The sequence below is a fragment of the Dioscorea cayenensis genome, chromosome 8 (assembly GCF_009730915.1).
Source record: "Dioscorea cayenensis subsp. rotundata cultivar TDr96_F1 chromosome 8, TDr96_F1_v2_PseudoChromosome.rev07_lg8_w22 25.fasta, whole genome shotgun sequence".
Lineage (NCBI taxonomy): Eukaryota > Viridiplantae > Streptophyta > Magnoliopsida > Dioscoreales > Dioscoreaceae > Dioscorea > Dioscorea cayenensis.
In genome coordinates this window covers 6,732,812-6,750,186 of record NC_052478.1, presented here as the reverse complement: position 1 = coordinate 6,750,186, position 17,375 = coordinate 6,732,812, and the positions used below count along the sequence as shown (strand labels likewise).

General features: G+C 30.4%; 1 protein-coding gene across 1 annotated transcript; it reads left to right on the top strand.

The window, feature by feature from the left end:
• Nucleotides 1–9,514: 9,514 nt before the first annotated feature.
• On the top strand, nucleotides 9,515–13,845 carry LOC120266621 (alpha/beta hydrolase domain-containing protein 17C-like). The gene is made up of 6 exons (XM_039274265.1): nucleotides 9,515–9,895; nucleotides 11,261–11,297; nucleotides 11,396–11,632; nucleotides 11,715–11,762; nucleotides 13,061–13,506; nucleotides 13,586–13,845. Exons 1-6 carry the CDS (start codon nucleotides 9,591–9,593, stop codon nucleotides 13,647–13,649), a joined length of 1,137 nt encoding a protein of 378 aa, XP_039130199.1. The 5' UTR covers nucleotides 9,515–9,590; the 3' UTR covers nucleotides 13,650–13,845.
• The last annotated feature ends 3,530 nt before the right edge of the window (nucleotides 13,846–17,375 follow it).

Genomic DNA, 17,375 nt, shown 5'->3' with positions numbered 1-17,375 from the left:
AACTATTTCGATCGTGTACACAGACGAAAATGTAAAACAAAACAAAACCCTAGCCGAGAAATCTCGCTGCAGACTAACAAAACCCCAGCAAATAAATCCCCTTGCATGCTTCAATGTCTTCTAATAAAAACAAAATCACAAAACAAAAACCGAAAAATGTTTCTTTGTAACAGAATAGTTAACATAAAACCATAATCAATACCTTAGATTGCAAACTGATGAAATGCCGAATACTTGCGCGGGACTTCTCCTTCGAAACACCAGTGGAAAGGGAAAAGCTGAATTTTACAGAGGATGTGCCGCAAAAATGGTTGGAGACGCGAGTTGAGAGAAGACAAGCAAACGGCTCAAATGGTTGTAGCCCTAAGAAAAACCCCTCCACTTCCTCTCACATCGCCGAAGTGGCTGCAGCCACGACTTCCCGTGCAAGGGCATTTTCATCTATAAAATTTAAAAATCACTCCGTTAACCACCGTTACATACTTTGGGGGTTTCAAAATCATGGAGTGTAAAAGAAATGGGGTTTTGGGGATTGCAAAATTAGGGGGGTTTTTTTTGGTAATATGGCAAACTTAGGGGTTTTTTTGGCAATTTCCACTTATATTTATTATTTACAAAATACTTAATTAATTACTATTATTTTTTTATATTGCCTTAATTTAAACCCTAGCTTTCTTCTACTTTTTTATATTATTATATCCATGGTTCAAACTTTGTAGATTTTTCATATTTAACTCAAACTTAGGGGGGAAAAAATAATAATCTCTCTTCTCATTGAGTGAGGGATTTGAACTTTTGAATATTTTAGGTATTTTTTATTTTCTCAATTTTATATAAGTTAACCAAAACTATAGTTTTTCTTACAATATTTGCTTCAATATCTTATTTTGTATTGATTAGTTGACAATATTTATTAGTTTTTCAATGTCTAATCATGATTTATAGAGTTTAAGAGGTCAATGTTGATTTCTTTTAAGAATTTGACAAGATAAATACATTAGATGTTGTAATTATTGATATTAACATATATTCAACAATTTATAATTTTTTTTTTACTTACATAAGAATTTGTTTAGTTATTTTTTTAAAAAAAATTCAAAGATCGATATATAAAAATTATTAAGGTTACGAATATGATTTTACTTGAAATAAATCAATATTACTATTGTAAAGACATATAATGATTTTTTTCTAATTTAAATATTAAATTAATGGGATGGGATTTGAGAATTTAGATATAAATTATGAAAGGTTTTGAGACAGCTGATTTATGTTTTGAGAATTTTAAGCATGTTTGATTTGAGTATTATATTTTTTGTAGGCACCGTCTTTGCCATCCTTAATCATGCTTTGGGGAATAAGGATATTTATTCATATTGAGATACTTCCACCTTAATCTTAGAAGTAGCTTAATCTGAATTAAGGGTATGGAAAAAATTATTTTTGTGCCATTATCACATCAATTTTTTATTTTCACTTCTCCATCATCCACAATCAAAACTTGAAATTGGGAGCTTGTAGTTATTATTATTATTACTAAGCATTTTTCCCGGCTTCGCATCCGAGATTTTAAAATTTTGTGAGGAGTTTTGAGGCAATATCATATATAAAATAATATAATTAAACAACTCCTACCATATAAACTATTTTATACTTTGGATTTCAAAGGGCTTATGGACATTTATTACATAAATAATTAGGTGTAATTAATGTTTTCAATTATTAATATTATAAGTAATATAAATAAAAACTTAAATATTATTAAAAAAAAATTTAAAATTGTTCCTTGAAATGCTCTCGGAGTCGATTATACATCTACTTTAATAGTATGTATAGATTATTATTATTATTATTATTATTATTATTATTATTATTATTATTATTATTATTATTATTCCTTGAGAGCTCTTGTCTCCTTTGTAATCTAAAATTTGTGAGTTTCTTATATTTTAATTTGTTTTTTATTCCTTTATTTTGCGATTTGTGGGATATTTTTATTTTTTATATGAATTGAGGAGTTTTATGTTAATATCAATACAATAATGAACATCATAATTGTAATTATTTGTTTTACCTCCATATATATACATTAATTCAATTGAAATGAAGTGTTAAAATATCAAATATATATATATATATACATTCTTTTTTACATGTTCTTGTTTTGTTTTACTATGTACTAAAATGTCATTTAAATTCTCATTTTACTCCATATCATAAACACTTGGTCCTTACTAGTTATTTAAATTTTCTTCTTTCCAAGATATAAAAAAAAATAAAATAAAAAATAAAAATTAAGTTTTGGTACCTAAATTCGATCTACTCTTATTTCCGATCTAAAAACCATATGAAAGATCCAAATCAAATATAAACTAAATTAACAGGTATTCTCTATGAATGTAATTAATATTTAGATTATATAAAAATAGGTTAGCTCCAAGTATAGCTTTGGTTTCATGTTCCAAAAATATCTTTAAAATTCTAATCTAATTCCAAAACTGTCATTATTTTTAACTTTGTTTACCAGTTTGTATTTGATTTTTTTAATTTAACAAACTTATCATTTATTCATTTTTATCAAATAAATAAATACATAAGATGTTCTACTGTTTCTAAGTTATATTTGTTTTAGAATAAAACAATCAAGGACAAATTATTTTCTCCTCTTTTATATAAACTTTCATGACTGTTATATTACCAATTTTTATCTCTGTAAAGATCATGATCGGGTACCTGACAAAAGAGAGTCGTTATCATGCATTAACTATTTGAATGCCCCCACAAACAAGTTATATTGTATTAACATTAATTTATGTCATAAATATAAACAATAACCATAATAAATTAATGATAGATTAGTCTCCTCTTTCACCAACAAATACAATTAATAATCAATATTTTACTCCACATCATTATAGTACAGTTAATTACAAACATTTCATCTAACTTTGCTTCTTAGGTAATTAATGACTTGTTTAGAATGAATTTAACTTGATGATATTCTTAAATCTTGATCAGTGACTTTAACGACATTGAACCGACTTTGTGAACTTTTGGACACGGTTCTCAAAGGATGACCCATGGGTTGATGGTTGGGTGCCACGCCCTCGTGTTCTAAACTTTCCCAAACCCTAAGCTACTACAACTTGATTAGCTTTAATTTAATGAAGAAGATTCATTGGTGTTTTACATGTATACCCCCCTAAACATTTTTCAAGATGTGTAGTTTCTGTTTGAATTACGTACTACCTTGGAAATTTGAGTAATCTATCTTATATATATATATTGTAATTAAAATATAATATACATGATATACATGAGAAATATGGTATATCACTTCAACTATCATATCTAACATGGCAAAGAACATGTAACTTTCATTTAGTAAGCAAAAGAGTTTTTTTTTAAGCTTAAATTTGATGATTTTATTTTTAGAACAAACATACGTTTTTTTTTTCTAAATCTGGACCAAGACAAAAAAAATGTTTTTCTTATCTATTTTTCAATATTGTGTATGTCTAGAAATTTTTGGATATAACTTTTAATTATATTATTTTTCGAATGTTACACAAACCAATTGTGATACTCCTTACATTCTGAAATACAAATTGTTTAAAAATCTTGCATAAAAATTTAAAACAATATTAATTTTTTTAAAAAAAAATAAAATAGAAATGAATCAAATAACTAAGGAATTGTTTGGCATTGTTGTCAATTCCTGTTTTTCATTCTCAATTTTATATTTTAAAAACAAAACTAATAAAACATGTTTGACACTTTATTTTTGTTTTCAAAAATTTTGGTAACATTAATCCTCATATTTAAAAAAAAAAAACAGAAAACAACATTTTTTATGTTTTCAACTTTTTAGAAACGTTTTTAAAACTAGTTGTGGTACTACTTTCATTCTGAAATACAAATTGTTTAAAAATCTTGCATAAAAATAAAAAAAATAACATAATTTTTTTTTAAAAAAAAGAAATGAATCAAATAAACCCATTTCTTGAAACCATACCCTTTCTTAACTTAAAAAATTAAAGAAATAATAAATATTGCCTTAGTAATTAGTATTATAGAAAAAGCAACTACTTTGGAATAAAAAAAATTCTAAAATGACTTGCATTTCAAAATGGAAGAAGTAAGAAATTTTATAGTTTTAAGAAATGCGACCAACTCATGTATGATACGTGCGTACATGAGGTAATACAAGTCACTCATGCACTATCACTAGGTCAGCGCGGGGAGTGCAAACTCTCACTCATATCCAAGGATCCTTAGCACCACTGCATTCAACGTGTTTTAAATTCAGACATTAATGAGCATCCCACAACATATGTTTTTTTTGTAGCGGGGGCATTGTTGCTAGACTAAAGATCCTTAGACTTGTTATAATCTTAAACTCCAAAGGAATAAATGTAAATAGAAATTTTATGGTATAATACCCTAATTGGCCCCTCTACTTTTCTCTCTCTTCTCTTTTGGTCCCTCTACTTAGAAATACTCCCGATTAGTCCCTTTACTTTTGAAAATGTGCTCACTTAGTTAAAAATGCTCTCAACTAGTCCCTCTACTTTTATAAATGTGCCCACTTAGTCCCTCTAAATGTGCACATTTTTAAAAATAGAGGGACTGATTGGGAGTATTTTTAACTAAGTGGGCACATTTTCAAAAATAGAGGGACTAGTCGGAAGCATTTCTGAGTAGAGGGACCAAAAGAGAAGAGAGAGAAAAGTACAGGGACTATAAATATATATATATATATATATATATATGTATGTAGTATGTATGTATAGTAATTGAGTAGATTTTACATATAGGGGTATATTAGTAAAAAGATAAGGGTTTTTATTTTTCTTAATCATTTAATTAGTGATTCCATGTGCCCTCTAATCACCTGCTCATATTTAATTCTCATCTCATGCCAACATTGGGAAAACCATTTTAATTAATTTGGAACAAAAGGACCACTGAAAACCACGCTAACCATTTTCGTAGTATCTTAGTTCACAGTTGTCTAAAAACTTCACCATTCGGATGTGCTTTAGCTAACCAATTTTGTGTGTGTGTGTGTGTGTGTGTGTGTGTGTGTGTGGAAAAGGTATTTTGAACATTGAAAAAGGTTTTCAATTCTCTTTGAACCAATATTTAAGTAAAGTTTTGATTGTGCCATTAAATCAGCAAGTTTATTAAAAAAAAAAAAAATTTAATCAGCAAGTATATATGTTAATATTATATTTTGAATACATTCCAAGCATTCCCTTGAGCTTAAAAAATACTTCAATTAAATCCTCACTAATTAATGAAAAATTAAATCTAAATAGTTACATGGTCAAACTCATTAAACTATGGTCAAACCCTAGTGATCAGTGTGTTCAAGTATGTACTCTTGTTCCAAGTCTTCACACTATGAAGAAGATTGGTATCCTCCACTAGCATGGATATGAGTGCCAAGAGCTGGGCTCTTAGCTTTACACCACAAACTCAATACTAAAGTAAAGGAAAAACCCTAGTCTTTGCCCTTAAGATATGCTTCTCATGGGGAATAGGGTTTAGTTTAATAAACCCTAGGTTTGGTGTGCTGTTCCTCGTAGCATGCATATGCATGGCTTCAGACAAGCTCACAACAAGACCAAGTTCATGTTTTTACAATCCTCCACAACAGAACCATACATTTAAAAACAGTGCTGGAATCTTGGCCTTGACTTGTTGCTTGGAATTGGATTTTCCTCCAATATAAAACACTGCCTTTCCTTCTCTTCTCTTCTCTTCTTCTTCCTCTTGCATGTGTTGCTATTTCTTGTTGCAATACTAATGGTGTGTTTGAGGTTTACAAGCCTTCTTCTTGTGCTTTTCCTTTCTTTACTTGCCCTAGGCCATGGAATACATGCTACCAATGAGGTTAGCTAGCTTTGTTTCTTAATCTTGACACACACACACACTCACAAGCTATATATGGTTATTGAAACTTTAATATTTACAGGAGATGGTGAAGAGAATGGGGAGGAAGCTTGGAGCAGGGAAGAAGGAGATGGAGCAAGTGAGAAGCAAAATGAACACAGGTGCAAACCCTAGAGTTGGAAAGTGTGAGCATGGAGTGAAGGGGAAGTTGAATATAAAGTATGAGTTGAGTGATAGAGGACTTCCCTCAAGTGTCAAATTGGTTGTAGGACTTATACCTTTGAGTTCTGATTACCATGCACCAAAAACTCACCCCCCTAAGAACAACTAGTTAGTAAGTTAGTTAGCTATTTTAGTGTATTTTAAATACCACTTGATGTTAAAGTGTATCTCTTTGTAAAACTAGCTTTGTTTATATCAAGTTTGGCTTTAATTTAACTCCTTTAGTGCCAATGCAAGTGCAAGGCATTTATGTATGGAAATTAAAAGAAGAAATCATGGAATAATTCTCTTTACCATTTGAATACTTGTCCTTATAATGGTTGCAGGAAAAGCCAAGAGCTCTTCAGAGAAGCTATTTGGGTCATCAACTTCAAACACAGTTGCAAAGGTCTCTTTCTCTCTTTCTATATATATTTTCATGTTATTTGATATATATATGTATAAATACTTAGCTTTGGCATATATATATATATATGTATAAATACTTAGCTTTGGCAACTTACTTTCTTTGAATGATTAGGATAAGAGGGTGAGTGATCAAAGTCAAGTCTCTTCAGAAGTTTCAAAGGCAACTTCAACTAATGACAATGAAACTCCAAAGAGAGCTCCACTTGGCCCTGACTTTGAAACAATGGACACAAAAAAACTTTTGCAAGCTACTAGAGAGATCTTCAACATGTTGAACAAGGACTACCAATCAAAGGCACACCGTAGGCCTCCAATCAACAACTAGCTAGCTAGCTATCTTAAACTTTTTAAAATTTCACAAATATATATATATATATATATATATATATATATCAATATATATGTTATGTATAAAGGAGAAACTTTGTTAGTTTCTACACAATTTTGGCTTGGCATTTTGCTTTCCCTTTTTCTTGTTATAAATACAGTTTGTCAAATTAATGTAACTTGGTGATAGTTAAAACAAGGGGTTAAGTTTTTCTCTGTTCTTTCATTTGCCTTTCTTCTTCTTCTTCTTCTTCTTCTTCTTCTTCTTCTTTTTGAATAAATTCTTCTTCTTCTTCTTCTTCTTCTTCTTCTTCTTCTTCTTCTTCTTCTTCTTCTTATTATTATTATTATTATTATTATTATTATTATTATTATTATTTTCTCTCACACAGAGTCTTACATTTTTGCCCCTAGCATTTAGTTATATCATCAAAAGCAAACAGAAAGCTGAAAGGAGAAAGAGGAACACGCTCCTAACACTAGTGTGATAACTTTGTACATAAAGTTCTTCATCCACAGATGAAAGCATGGCAATGGAGCCTGAAAAGCTCTTTGACAGTGCCACAAAAATAGGGAACAATCCAATCCATGGCTCAGCTACTCAATACTAATGTTTGCTGAATATGTAACACAAAAAGCTCTAGACAAAGAGTTTGTGAGCAAAAGGAAGAAAAAGATAAAGTAACTAAGGAGACCAACTAAATGATAAGGACAGTGAATATATATGCATGCTCACTTGGCTCTCAAGTGAGCTCATAAGAATGTTCCCCATGGAGATATATAAGTTATATATGCTACTAACTTGACCATGCTTTAGTTCTTTCCTTATTTGTCAATGAGTGGAAGGTCATGGCACTAGTTTTTGTCTCTTGAAATTAATCCTCCTTCGGTCCTTTGTATATATTTATATAAAGTCATCAAAAGAAAAAAGGGCAGTTAGATTAATGATGAAAATTAATGGTCATGAAAGTAATATTCTTTGTGATGTTTGGGCAAAAGAGCTTTTGCTATTAATTGCTTGGTTATTTTTTAATAAAATTGCATCTTGTATAATCTAAAACCTTCAATGAGTCATGAAAGAACTTTGAAAAGTTTTAAAATAATTCTTTTACAAGTCTAATCACGAGCCACTGGATCCCACAAATGAAACCTTGCTCTTGGATTGAGTAGCAAGTGGATCATATCTAAGATTTAAAATGATAAGATTTGATTACCATTACTAAAACAACTATTAGCCTTTAATCAATGGATCATTCTCTCTACTTTTTTCTTTTTTCTTTTTTCTTTACATAATAAGTAGTGCAAGTTTAACTTGGGAAGCATCTAATTCAAATCATCGCACTAGAACACACATTCTATTTCTTAATGAAAGTTCTCACAACTACCATAATTAGGTGCACTAATGCATTGTTATTTATTTTAGGGAAATTTTTTTAAACAAATCATGGTTTTCCGGTTTTGCAAAATCGTAAGAGAAGTTTTTTTTTAGGTTTTAAACTATATGATTTCTCCACTTAACAAAAAAAATAAAAATAAAAACCATTAACAAGCCGTTAACAATGTTAACTCATAGGGATAAAATTGTTGTTTCATTTAGATGTTGTCATATTCAATATAAAAAAATATATTTTTTTTTAAATATGTTAATGACAAAATTTTAATAAATAAAAAAAATTTAAATTCCAAAAATCACGTTGAAAATCATGTTTTTTATGCTAAATGGTGGTCTTTAAAAATAAATTGACTATTTTTCCCCAGTGAGTTGACACTTTTAAGTGTTTATTATCTGTTTTCCTTTTTTAGTTGGAGAAATCACATAGTTTAAAAACTAAAAAACAAATTTATGTTACTATTTTGGAAAACTGAAATCACAAAAATTTTCTTTATTTTAAACAAAGGCATGTAATATTTTTTAAATTCAATTATAATAAAATATAATTTTTTGATGAAATCATATAATAAGTAATTGGAAGATTTTCTTTATATATGTTCAAATATAATTCAATCAAAAAATTCCTTTTAACATCCCTACATAATTTGACAGTATAAAGGAAATTTTGTCATTAATAATGACAATAATTATATTTTATAAGTAATAATAAATTAATCAAAAAAAATTATTATTTTTCCATAACAAAAAATAATTTCTAAATTTCAAACATAATAAGGAGTTGCAGATATTTCTTACAACAAAAAAATTAAAATAAAGAAGTTTCATGAGTTGCATGAGAACAACAAACGGACAAAATAAATAAATAAGCAGTTTTAAATCCAAACCTCACGTGACCACCAGAAGCAGTCACGTGCTTCTTTCCATTTCCGTCAACAACACCATCTCTCAATCACCGCCGCCTTCTTTTCCCTCCCAAACAGCTTAATTTTTTCATGTACGCCCTTTTTTTTCTCACAAATTGCAAAACCCACCCAAATTATTAATTTTTTTTTTTTAAAAAAATATAAATCTCATCTCAAAATCAATAAATAAACACCTCATTTCCTAAATAAATAAATAAAAAATCATCCCTTCTTTTTTTAAAAAAAACTTTTTTTTCATTTACGTCCCTCTAATTTCATAAATTACGCTTTTACACCTTCCTTTTCTTAGAAATTCCAAGTCACGTCCTTCACTCTCTCTCTCTCTCTATTCAAAAGAACCAAATCGAAAGGAATCCCATTTCTCTCTCTCTCTCTCTCTCTCAATCGCAGTCTCCAATCCTCGATCAAGAGCTTCGTCAATGGGAGGAGTGACATCGAATATGGCGGCGAAGTTCGCCTTCTTCCCGCCAAGCCCGCCGTCGTACGGTCTGGCGGAGGCGGCGAACGGTAAGGTGGAGATGACCGGCGTGGTCAAAAGGGAGGGAGCTGATGTGGAGATTACGAGAGTGCCGACGGACAGAGGGACTGAGATCGTCGCCATGTATGTGAAGAACCCTGCTGCTAAGCTCACCGTTCTCTATTCCCATGGTAACGCTGCTGACCTTGGACAGTTGCATGATCTCTTCTGCGAGCTTAGTGCGCACCTTCGGGTCAATCTCTTGGGGTTCGTATTTGGCTCTCTGGTTCTCTATTTATTGTGAAAGTTTCGATCTTTGCCCTGTTAACGCTCCGTTTGATGGGAGGTTCTGGAGTTTTTTTGGATTGACTAGGTGTTGCTTTAGGGGTTTCTTTGTTATGTTGATGTTTGGTGTTGAGTTTTAATTTCTCGCCTTTTTTTTTAATCTGTTTGTTATGAAATTCTTGAATTTTTTTTTTGTTTTCTGTTGTTTGGTAGCGTTTGACTATGATGCCATTGTTTTGACTGGGATGAAGTTAATTTTTTATTAATATATCTTGTCGTTCAGTATTGAATGCTTCTTGTTGTTGTAGTATGAGAAGCTAATCCTGATGCAGCTGCGTTTTTTTTTTGTCCTGCTGCTATTCTCTTTCATGATGTTTCGTTGTGTTCGGTTTCAGAATGGCTAAAAATGTTAAATTTTTTTTTAATTCAATTATGAAAATGGGTGTTCTGTGATTTGATGGGCATAGTGAGTGAAAGTCTTAGATATGTTGAACTTCACTTTGTTGGCTAGTATCTGAATTGTGATACTCTATACAAAGATGTCGTCTGTGTGAATTAGCTTATACTTATTTTTCTGCATTAAGTCTATGGAGTTACTGCTTTTTGATGGAGTGGAAGATTGCATTTGTTTTTTTAATTTTTGATATGGCTGTAAATATTATTTTCAGTAATTTTCTTTGCTATATAGTTCGATTTTGATGATTTCAAGTGTGCGGGCGTGTGTGCTTACCTATTTAATCTCAATTGATGGATATTGAATTTTATCCATCTTTTTTCTTCTAAAACTACTATCATGAATTTAGTGAAACTGATGCTAAGATGTTATGCTGCCTAATACTAGGGCGTGAATCAATTATATTCCCGTAGATTACCTTGAAACCGCTCAATTTGCTTTTAATTCCAAAGCCTAGTTGAGCTTTCTGTGCAGCACTTGACAAGCAACAGTACAGGATATGAATGAATCATCTGATAAAAGTCATCAGAAAACAGCCTTTTAAGTTGCTGATAAAGCTTTTCATCTGGCTATAGTACCTCAAATTTGTGGCTGTAGTTCACATTTCATGCAGCGATGTAACTATTGGGTCTTGTCTTCTTTCCTCATGTTTGGATCAATATTCCTGGTGGCACCTAAACTAGCTGAGCCCTGCAAGGCTGCAACCATCCATCATATGAAACTTATATATACCATACATTTAGGCACTGTTAATTACAGTAATTATCTTTCTTTCTTTCTTTTCTTCTTCTTTAACTATTTTAACTATTGACATCTTTTTGCTTTTTTTACTTACCTCTAGAGATTTTGTACAAGAAATCTTGTCTAACCTTAACAATCTTGTTGTTAAACAGTTATGACTATTCAGGCTATGGGTGTTCTTCTGGTAAGGTCAGTGTAGCTTTCTAGATTCCTTAGCATTTTGATTAAAAAATCCTGTCCTTAAAACAAAATCAATTGTTCTATATTGCATTCTTTTCTACATGCAGGCAAGCGAACAGAATACCTATGCAGATATCGAGGCAGCTTATCAATGCCTGGTAGAATCATACAGAACTCAAGCAGAAGATATTATTTTATATGGCCAGTCTGTTGGTAGTGGCCCTACATTGGAGTTAGCTATTCGTTTGCCTCGTTTGAGAGCAGTTATTCTACATAGTCCTATCTTATCTGGTCTGCGTGTCATGTACCCTGTCAAGCGTACATATTGGTTTGACATATATAAGGTATCCAGTTTCTCTTTTCTAGTAAATGAAATCTTTTTTGGTGTTTATCTTTTGGTTAAAAAATATTATCTTTTCTTTGCAGAACATTGATAAGATTCCACTTGTCAGTTGCCCAGTGCTGGTAATTCATGTAAGCTTTCTGCTTGTTTCTTTTTTCTTTTTATTTAGTTAGAATCCAGTACAAGCTTTGGACCTTGTAGTTCATCATGCCTGCAAGATTGAGTAATTCTTAAGAAGATGCCTCAAATTTTGTTTGTGTTTCCGTCTGTTGAAAGTAGTGTAAACTCTAATGAGATTTACTTGCTAGGATGCCAATCTTATAACCAAGGCACTGAAAATGAAAGAAAAGAATATATTAATAAAATGCACTTAGCATTCATTTATATGGATACATTTGACTACAGCTTGATATTTGATGAATGATTCATTGTACCATTTTATCTTTAATTTCACTAAGGCACAATATGGATGTGATATATAGCTATGTGTTTTGCAATGCAGGCTGCAAAGAAAAATATTTTATGTTAGTATTAAAGTGCAAAATTTTCTTGCTCCAATTAGTTGGCAACACACAACGTGTTCTTTGCTGAAAATTTAAGTTTTCGATTTTTGAATTTAATTTTGATTGGAAAATGAAATCTTTTGTAAAATAATTAACTTAAGGCCACTAATATGTAATTCTAAAGTGAGAAATAACCAAATGTTGCACCAATTTTGACCTGATGATCGCCAGAGTTGTTAATAATGCATTACAGGGATACAACAAATCATCCAAATTTATTATTGTTGGTATAATCCTAGTTTGGTTACATAAACGATACAAAGAGGTTGTAAATATTTACTTTTTTCTCAGTTGTTTAATCTCTAAGAAGGTTACAAAGATATGCTTATACAGTGTTCTTGGTATGCATGATAAGTCTGATCGGAATCAAAAAGTTAGTTTTTTGTTCTCCTGGTCATGATGCAATGATAATCATAGGTGTCCAGCTATGTACTTTGAGCCAAAATCATAAGTGAATAAAAGTCATAAATTTGAAAATCAAAGAAAAAAGCCATGGTCCTTTCCGCGCCTTTTAAATTGAATCAAAATTTGCCTGAAATTACAAACAGGGGTTGCTCCAAGGCTCGGGTTGCTTAAGCAAGTAGTTATTTAGTTTGAATCTTTGTGTATACAAAAACACTTTTGCTCATGTGAGGTCTACCTCTTTATAAGGCTCCCAATATCACTCCCTGCTCTAGGGTCAAAGTCTTCAAGTAATTTGCCTGAAATTAGAATCCAGTGCTCCTTGATTTTGGATGAACTATCTTGTTTTTAACTCAAATTTGGCAATTATGATTAAAAAATAAATATTACTTCACCAGAATAAGTCCTTTGCATGTTTCCACCCAATAAATCATCAATTTAAACCTCTTTTCCCCTTACTGCAGGGAACAGCTGATGATGTTGTAGATTGTTCTCATGGAAAGCAACTCTGGGAGCTATGTAAAGAAAAGTACGAGCCTCTTTGGATTAAGGGAGGGAACCATTGTAATTTGGAACTATACCATGAATACATTAGTCATTTAAAAAAGTTCTTCTTATCAATAGAGAAAACACCAGCAGCAAAAAATGGATCTGCAGAAAACTTAGATCTTCCTGATGCTCCTCGGACAAGCTCAGATTGTCTTGAATTCCCCCGGAGCAGTACAGATGAAGTTGACAAATCTAGGCCCAGCATTGATCATGTAGAGAAGTCTCGGAAAAGCAGGGATCATAACGAGAAGCGAAGGAGAAGCATAGATAAGAAATCAAAGGCGAGAAAAAGCATCGATCGTTCAGACAAAGCAAGGAATAGTACAGACCAATCTGAGAAGCCAAGAAAGAGCATTGATAGGTATCATAACTAACAAATGTAGCTCCTCTTGCTCTTGTGTTTCCGACACTCAGTGAATTTTTTGCGAAAACTTTTGCAGGTTGATGAGATCAGTTAACTTATGCAACATTGACTGTTTTAAACATACAAGTTCAAAGGCTTGAAACTTGCAGAGGTTAGCTAGGTTTTTTCATGCCATTTTGTATTTCTTTTTCATTGGTTTTCTTAATTTATGCGCCTGGCTTCTTCAATGTTTGGCTTTGTGATATAAAGTTGTTCCACTTGTTTGTTGTTATGGTATTTTTGGTAGATTACATGTACATATGTTCTGAGCTTGTGTTGAAGGAATTTACACTTCTATAAAGCTTCCTCTAATGAAGAGAAAATTTTCTTCCTCTTTAACTGATAAAAACACCGAGGAATTGCTTTATGTTCTTTCTTGTTTATTCAGTTCGCCGATTTTTGGTTTTTATGTATATTTTTTACCTTCATGGAATACGGAAGAGATACTGTATGAAAGCAGCCGTTGGTTTCTCAACTAAAAAAGATAAAATCATCTACTGCCGTTTTATTTAGATGATGATAATAGTTAATATGCATTGATCTATTGATGTCATTCTTTTATATAAAGTATTTCTTTCGCTAAAAAAAAATTTAACTTTTAGTTTATGCTAGTGGAGGGCACAAATGTTGTAAAGCTTAACTCCCCGCATGTGTGTTCTGACATATGTTTTGTTTACATTTGTGAAAAAAAATAATTGTTATTTTATTCACTCTCTCATCAATAGTAGGGTTTGAATTTAACTCTTTGTTTATCATAAATCTAAAATAAATAAATAAATAAATAAATACGTATTTATATTAATAATTTTTTAAAAAAATATTTATTTAAAAATTTATTTTGTAATAAAAATATGTTTAAAAGTTATACTAAGTTATTTAGTTGGGGGATAGGGCTCATCTTTCAAGTTTCAACGACGCTTGGTTGTGCACAAAGAGGTGGAGAAAATAAAAATTCAAACTTGTTTATTTAGTCTTTAATTTATTTTATTAAAGATCTACATCACAATTTTTGTGGATTTATACTTTGATCAAGCAAACGTAGATCAATAATTTTTAACACACACATATTATTAATATTATATTAATATTACATAATTTCAGGGTTTTTTTAAGTAGATAAACCGTAATTTTATTGAAAAAGAAAACAATAAGAACAACAAAAGCAGCAGAAAAAAAACTAACTTGCAGAAGGCCAGGAAACCACACTAGGAGTTCCTTACCAAAGGTAAAACACTTTTAAGAGAACAAACACAACCAACTAAAGAAAAAAAAAGAATAAAAAGGGGAGAAACACAACTGAGAGAAGAGAGTCCGCCAGAAGGCAATATAGGTCTACTCAGACTATCAAAAATGCCAATAAATTCTTGTGGTGACTATTCCTTGTTGTTAGTATTTCCATTCAGCCTCGCGTTCAGGAAATTAAGCGAGCGCTTCAGCTTTGAGTGGATTCCATCGGAACTTGGAGCGGGTCCCTAACTTGCAGAAATCCAATCCAGAAACATGTGAATGATTTTAATAATTATTGAGAATGAATTCGAAGCATGCAGAGTAAAAATGCACTTGTTTCTTTCAAACCAAATGTTCCAAAATATTGCCCTGGAAAACAGGTTCCACATGGTTCATTTTCGTTCCAAAAAATTTTAGCTTTTGATTAGCCAAAATTTTTAAAATTATCAAATGATACATTCCAATATTTTCTTTTATGAGTTTAATATAATAATCAATTAAAACTTGAGGTTCTTAGTTGTACACTTCGCATGTTGTCTTTTTAAATTTCTTTTTCACTATCTCCATCAAACCAAGCAAATTCGTTGATGCAAAAAATTACCCTAACTAGTAGATATTAAAATGTGTGAGAGATATAATTTTTTTTATCATTTTATATATGATTTTAATATTTTATATAGTCAATGGAGAAAGAGCAACCATAAAAAAAGGGGGAAATCTCACATTTGCAGTGATTTATTTATATTTTCGCCTTTTCCACAAAAATGTTTTTTCGTAAGTAAATAATAATGCAGCAACTTTATATGACGTAAAAATTATTTATTTAAGAAACGTGCCATTTAAAAAAAAAAATTAAAATTAAAATCACAGCCTTAGCCCTATGATGCACAATTAGTTATAAAAATGTAGAAAAATATTTATTTAGGAATTCTTCAGTTCAGAGAGTAATGTTGTAACAAAATAGGCAGCGCGAAAGGGTTCATAACCCAGTAGTATTGACTCACTCACTATGTAAAATGTTGATGTGGGGATTTAAAAGCCCCGAATTCAAGTCCCGTTAGATACTGGTGGTAATAAGTCTTCAGTTGTGGGTGTGAGCTTGTCACTCAAACCTTGAATCTCTAGATGACAGTGCACAAACTGCACAAACAGAATAATCAAATTTCTGATTCATGCACACACCCTGACTATATATTGTGATTATCGTATTTGCCAAATAAATAAATAGAACCGTAAGACACTGGGTGATAGTCCATAGGCTAGATGATCAAATTTATGATTTAAGCACCAATGTTTTAAAAATTGGACCGGATTGAAAACCAGTTGAGCCCCCGATTCAACCAGCTGGACTAATCGATTCAATTGAATTTGATATTTTTAAAACAAATAAATTTTCAAAAAAATATGAAATATTTGTAAAAATAAAAAATAGGGGAAATTAATAAATTATAAACCATATAAAAAAATTATTTATATATATATATATATATATATATATATATATATATATATATATATATATATATATATATATATATATATATATAATTTTACAAAGCACAAACAATTTATGTAAATAAAATCAAAGTTTTTTTTAACCAAAAGTGGTGATTAAAAACTCTTATATAAAAATAAATTAACAAACTTTCAACGATCACAATTTCAAGAAATTTAACAAACAATAATAAAGATGGTGATTTATATTCAACAAGCAATAGTATCATCATTAAAGGTTGGACATGATAAGAATGATAAAATATGATAGACAATCATGTCCACTTACTGTCCTTTGTTTGGTGTGCCAATTTGATATGATAGTTTTATCCTATTGGCCTACTTTATCATGCCGGAGACATGATAATGAATCTGAAGAGTCAGGATGGAAACAATTAGGATATGATAAAAAAATAAATTTACTTTTTTACTCTATTATTTAGTTTGTTTCCCTTATGTAGGGTTTCATTGTATTTTTTTTTATATCTTTTTAAACATGATGCTTTGGACAAGAAGCTTGTCAATAACTAGATAGAACACTAAGATTTTACGCATTTAGAGTGGTTAAAAGACATTCCCGTCAATCTTCGTGCTTGAGCAGATTATTTTTCATTTAAATATATATTTTTTTAATCATGTCTTATTTTAATTTCTCTAGTTTGATAATTTTTTTTTTCAAATTGATTTTAATGTGATATATTTATTTTTCATTAATGAGTTTATTACTCTAGCTTTATATCATATTGATGATTTTGTGTATGATTTTTTCCAATGAATAGGTATTAACTATAATTTTTGCAAGTTGGTGATATTGAAATCTATATATTTGTCGACATTATTTATAAGTTATTTATTTTTTAAAAATTTAAAATATACTTATATGTAAATCATTAAAGAAAAAAAATTTAAAAAAGTCTATTTTTAAAAAATATATATAGCTATATTATAAAGGGTAAAATGCTATCTAATGGTTTATCCGGTGCGCATCAAACATAGGATATGAGCTTATCATGCCCATATCCTATTCTATCCACTACCCTAAAAGTAGAAAGATCAATAGGTTATCATTTAAAAAAAAAATAACTAATTTTAAATCGGTCCAATCT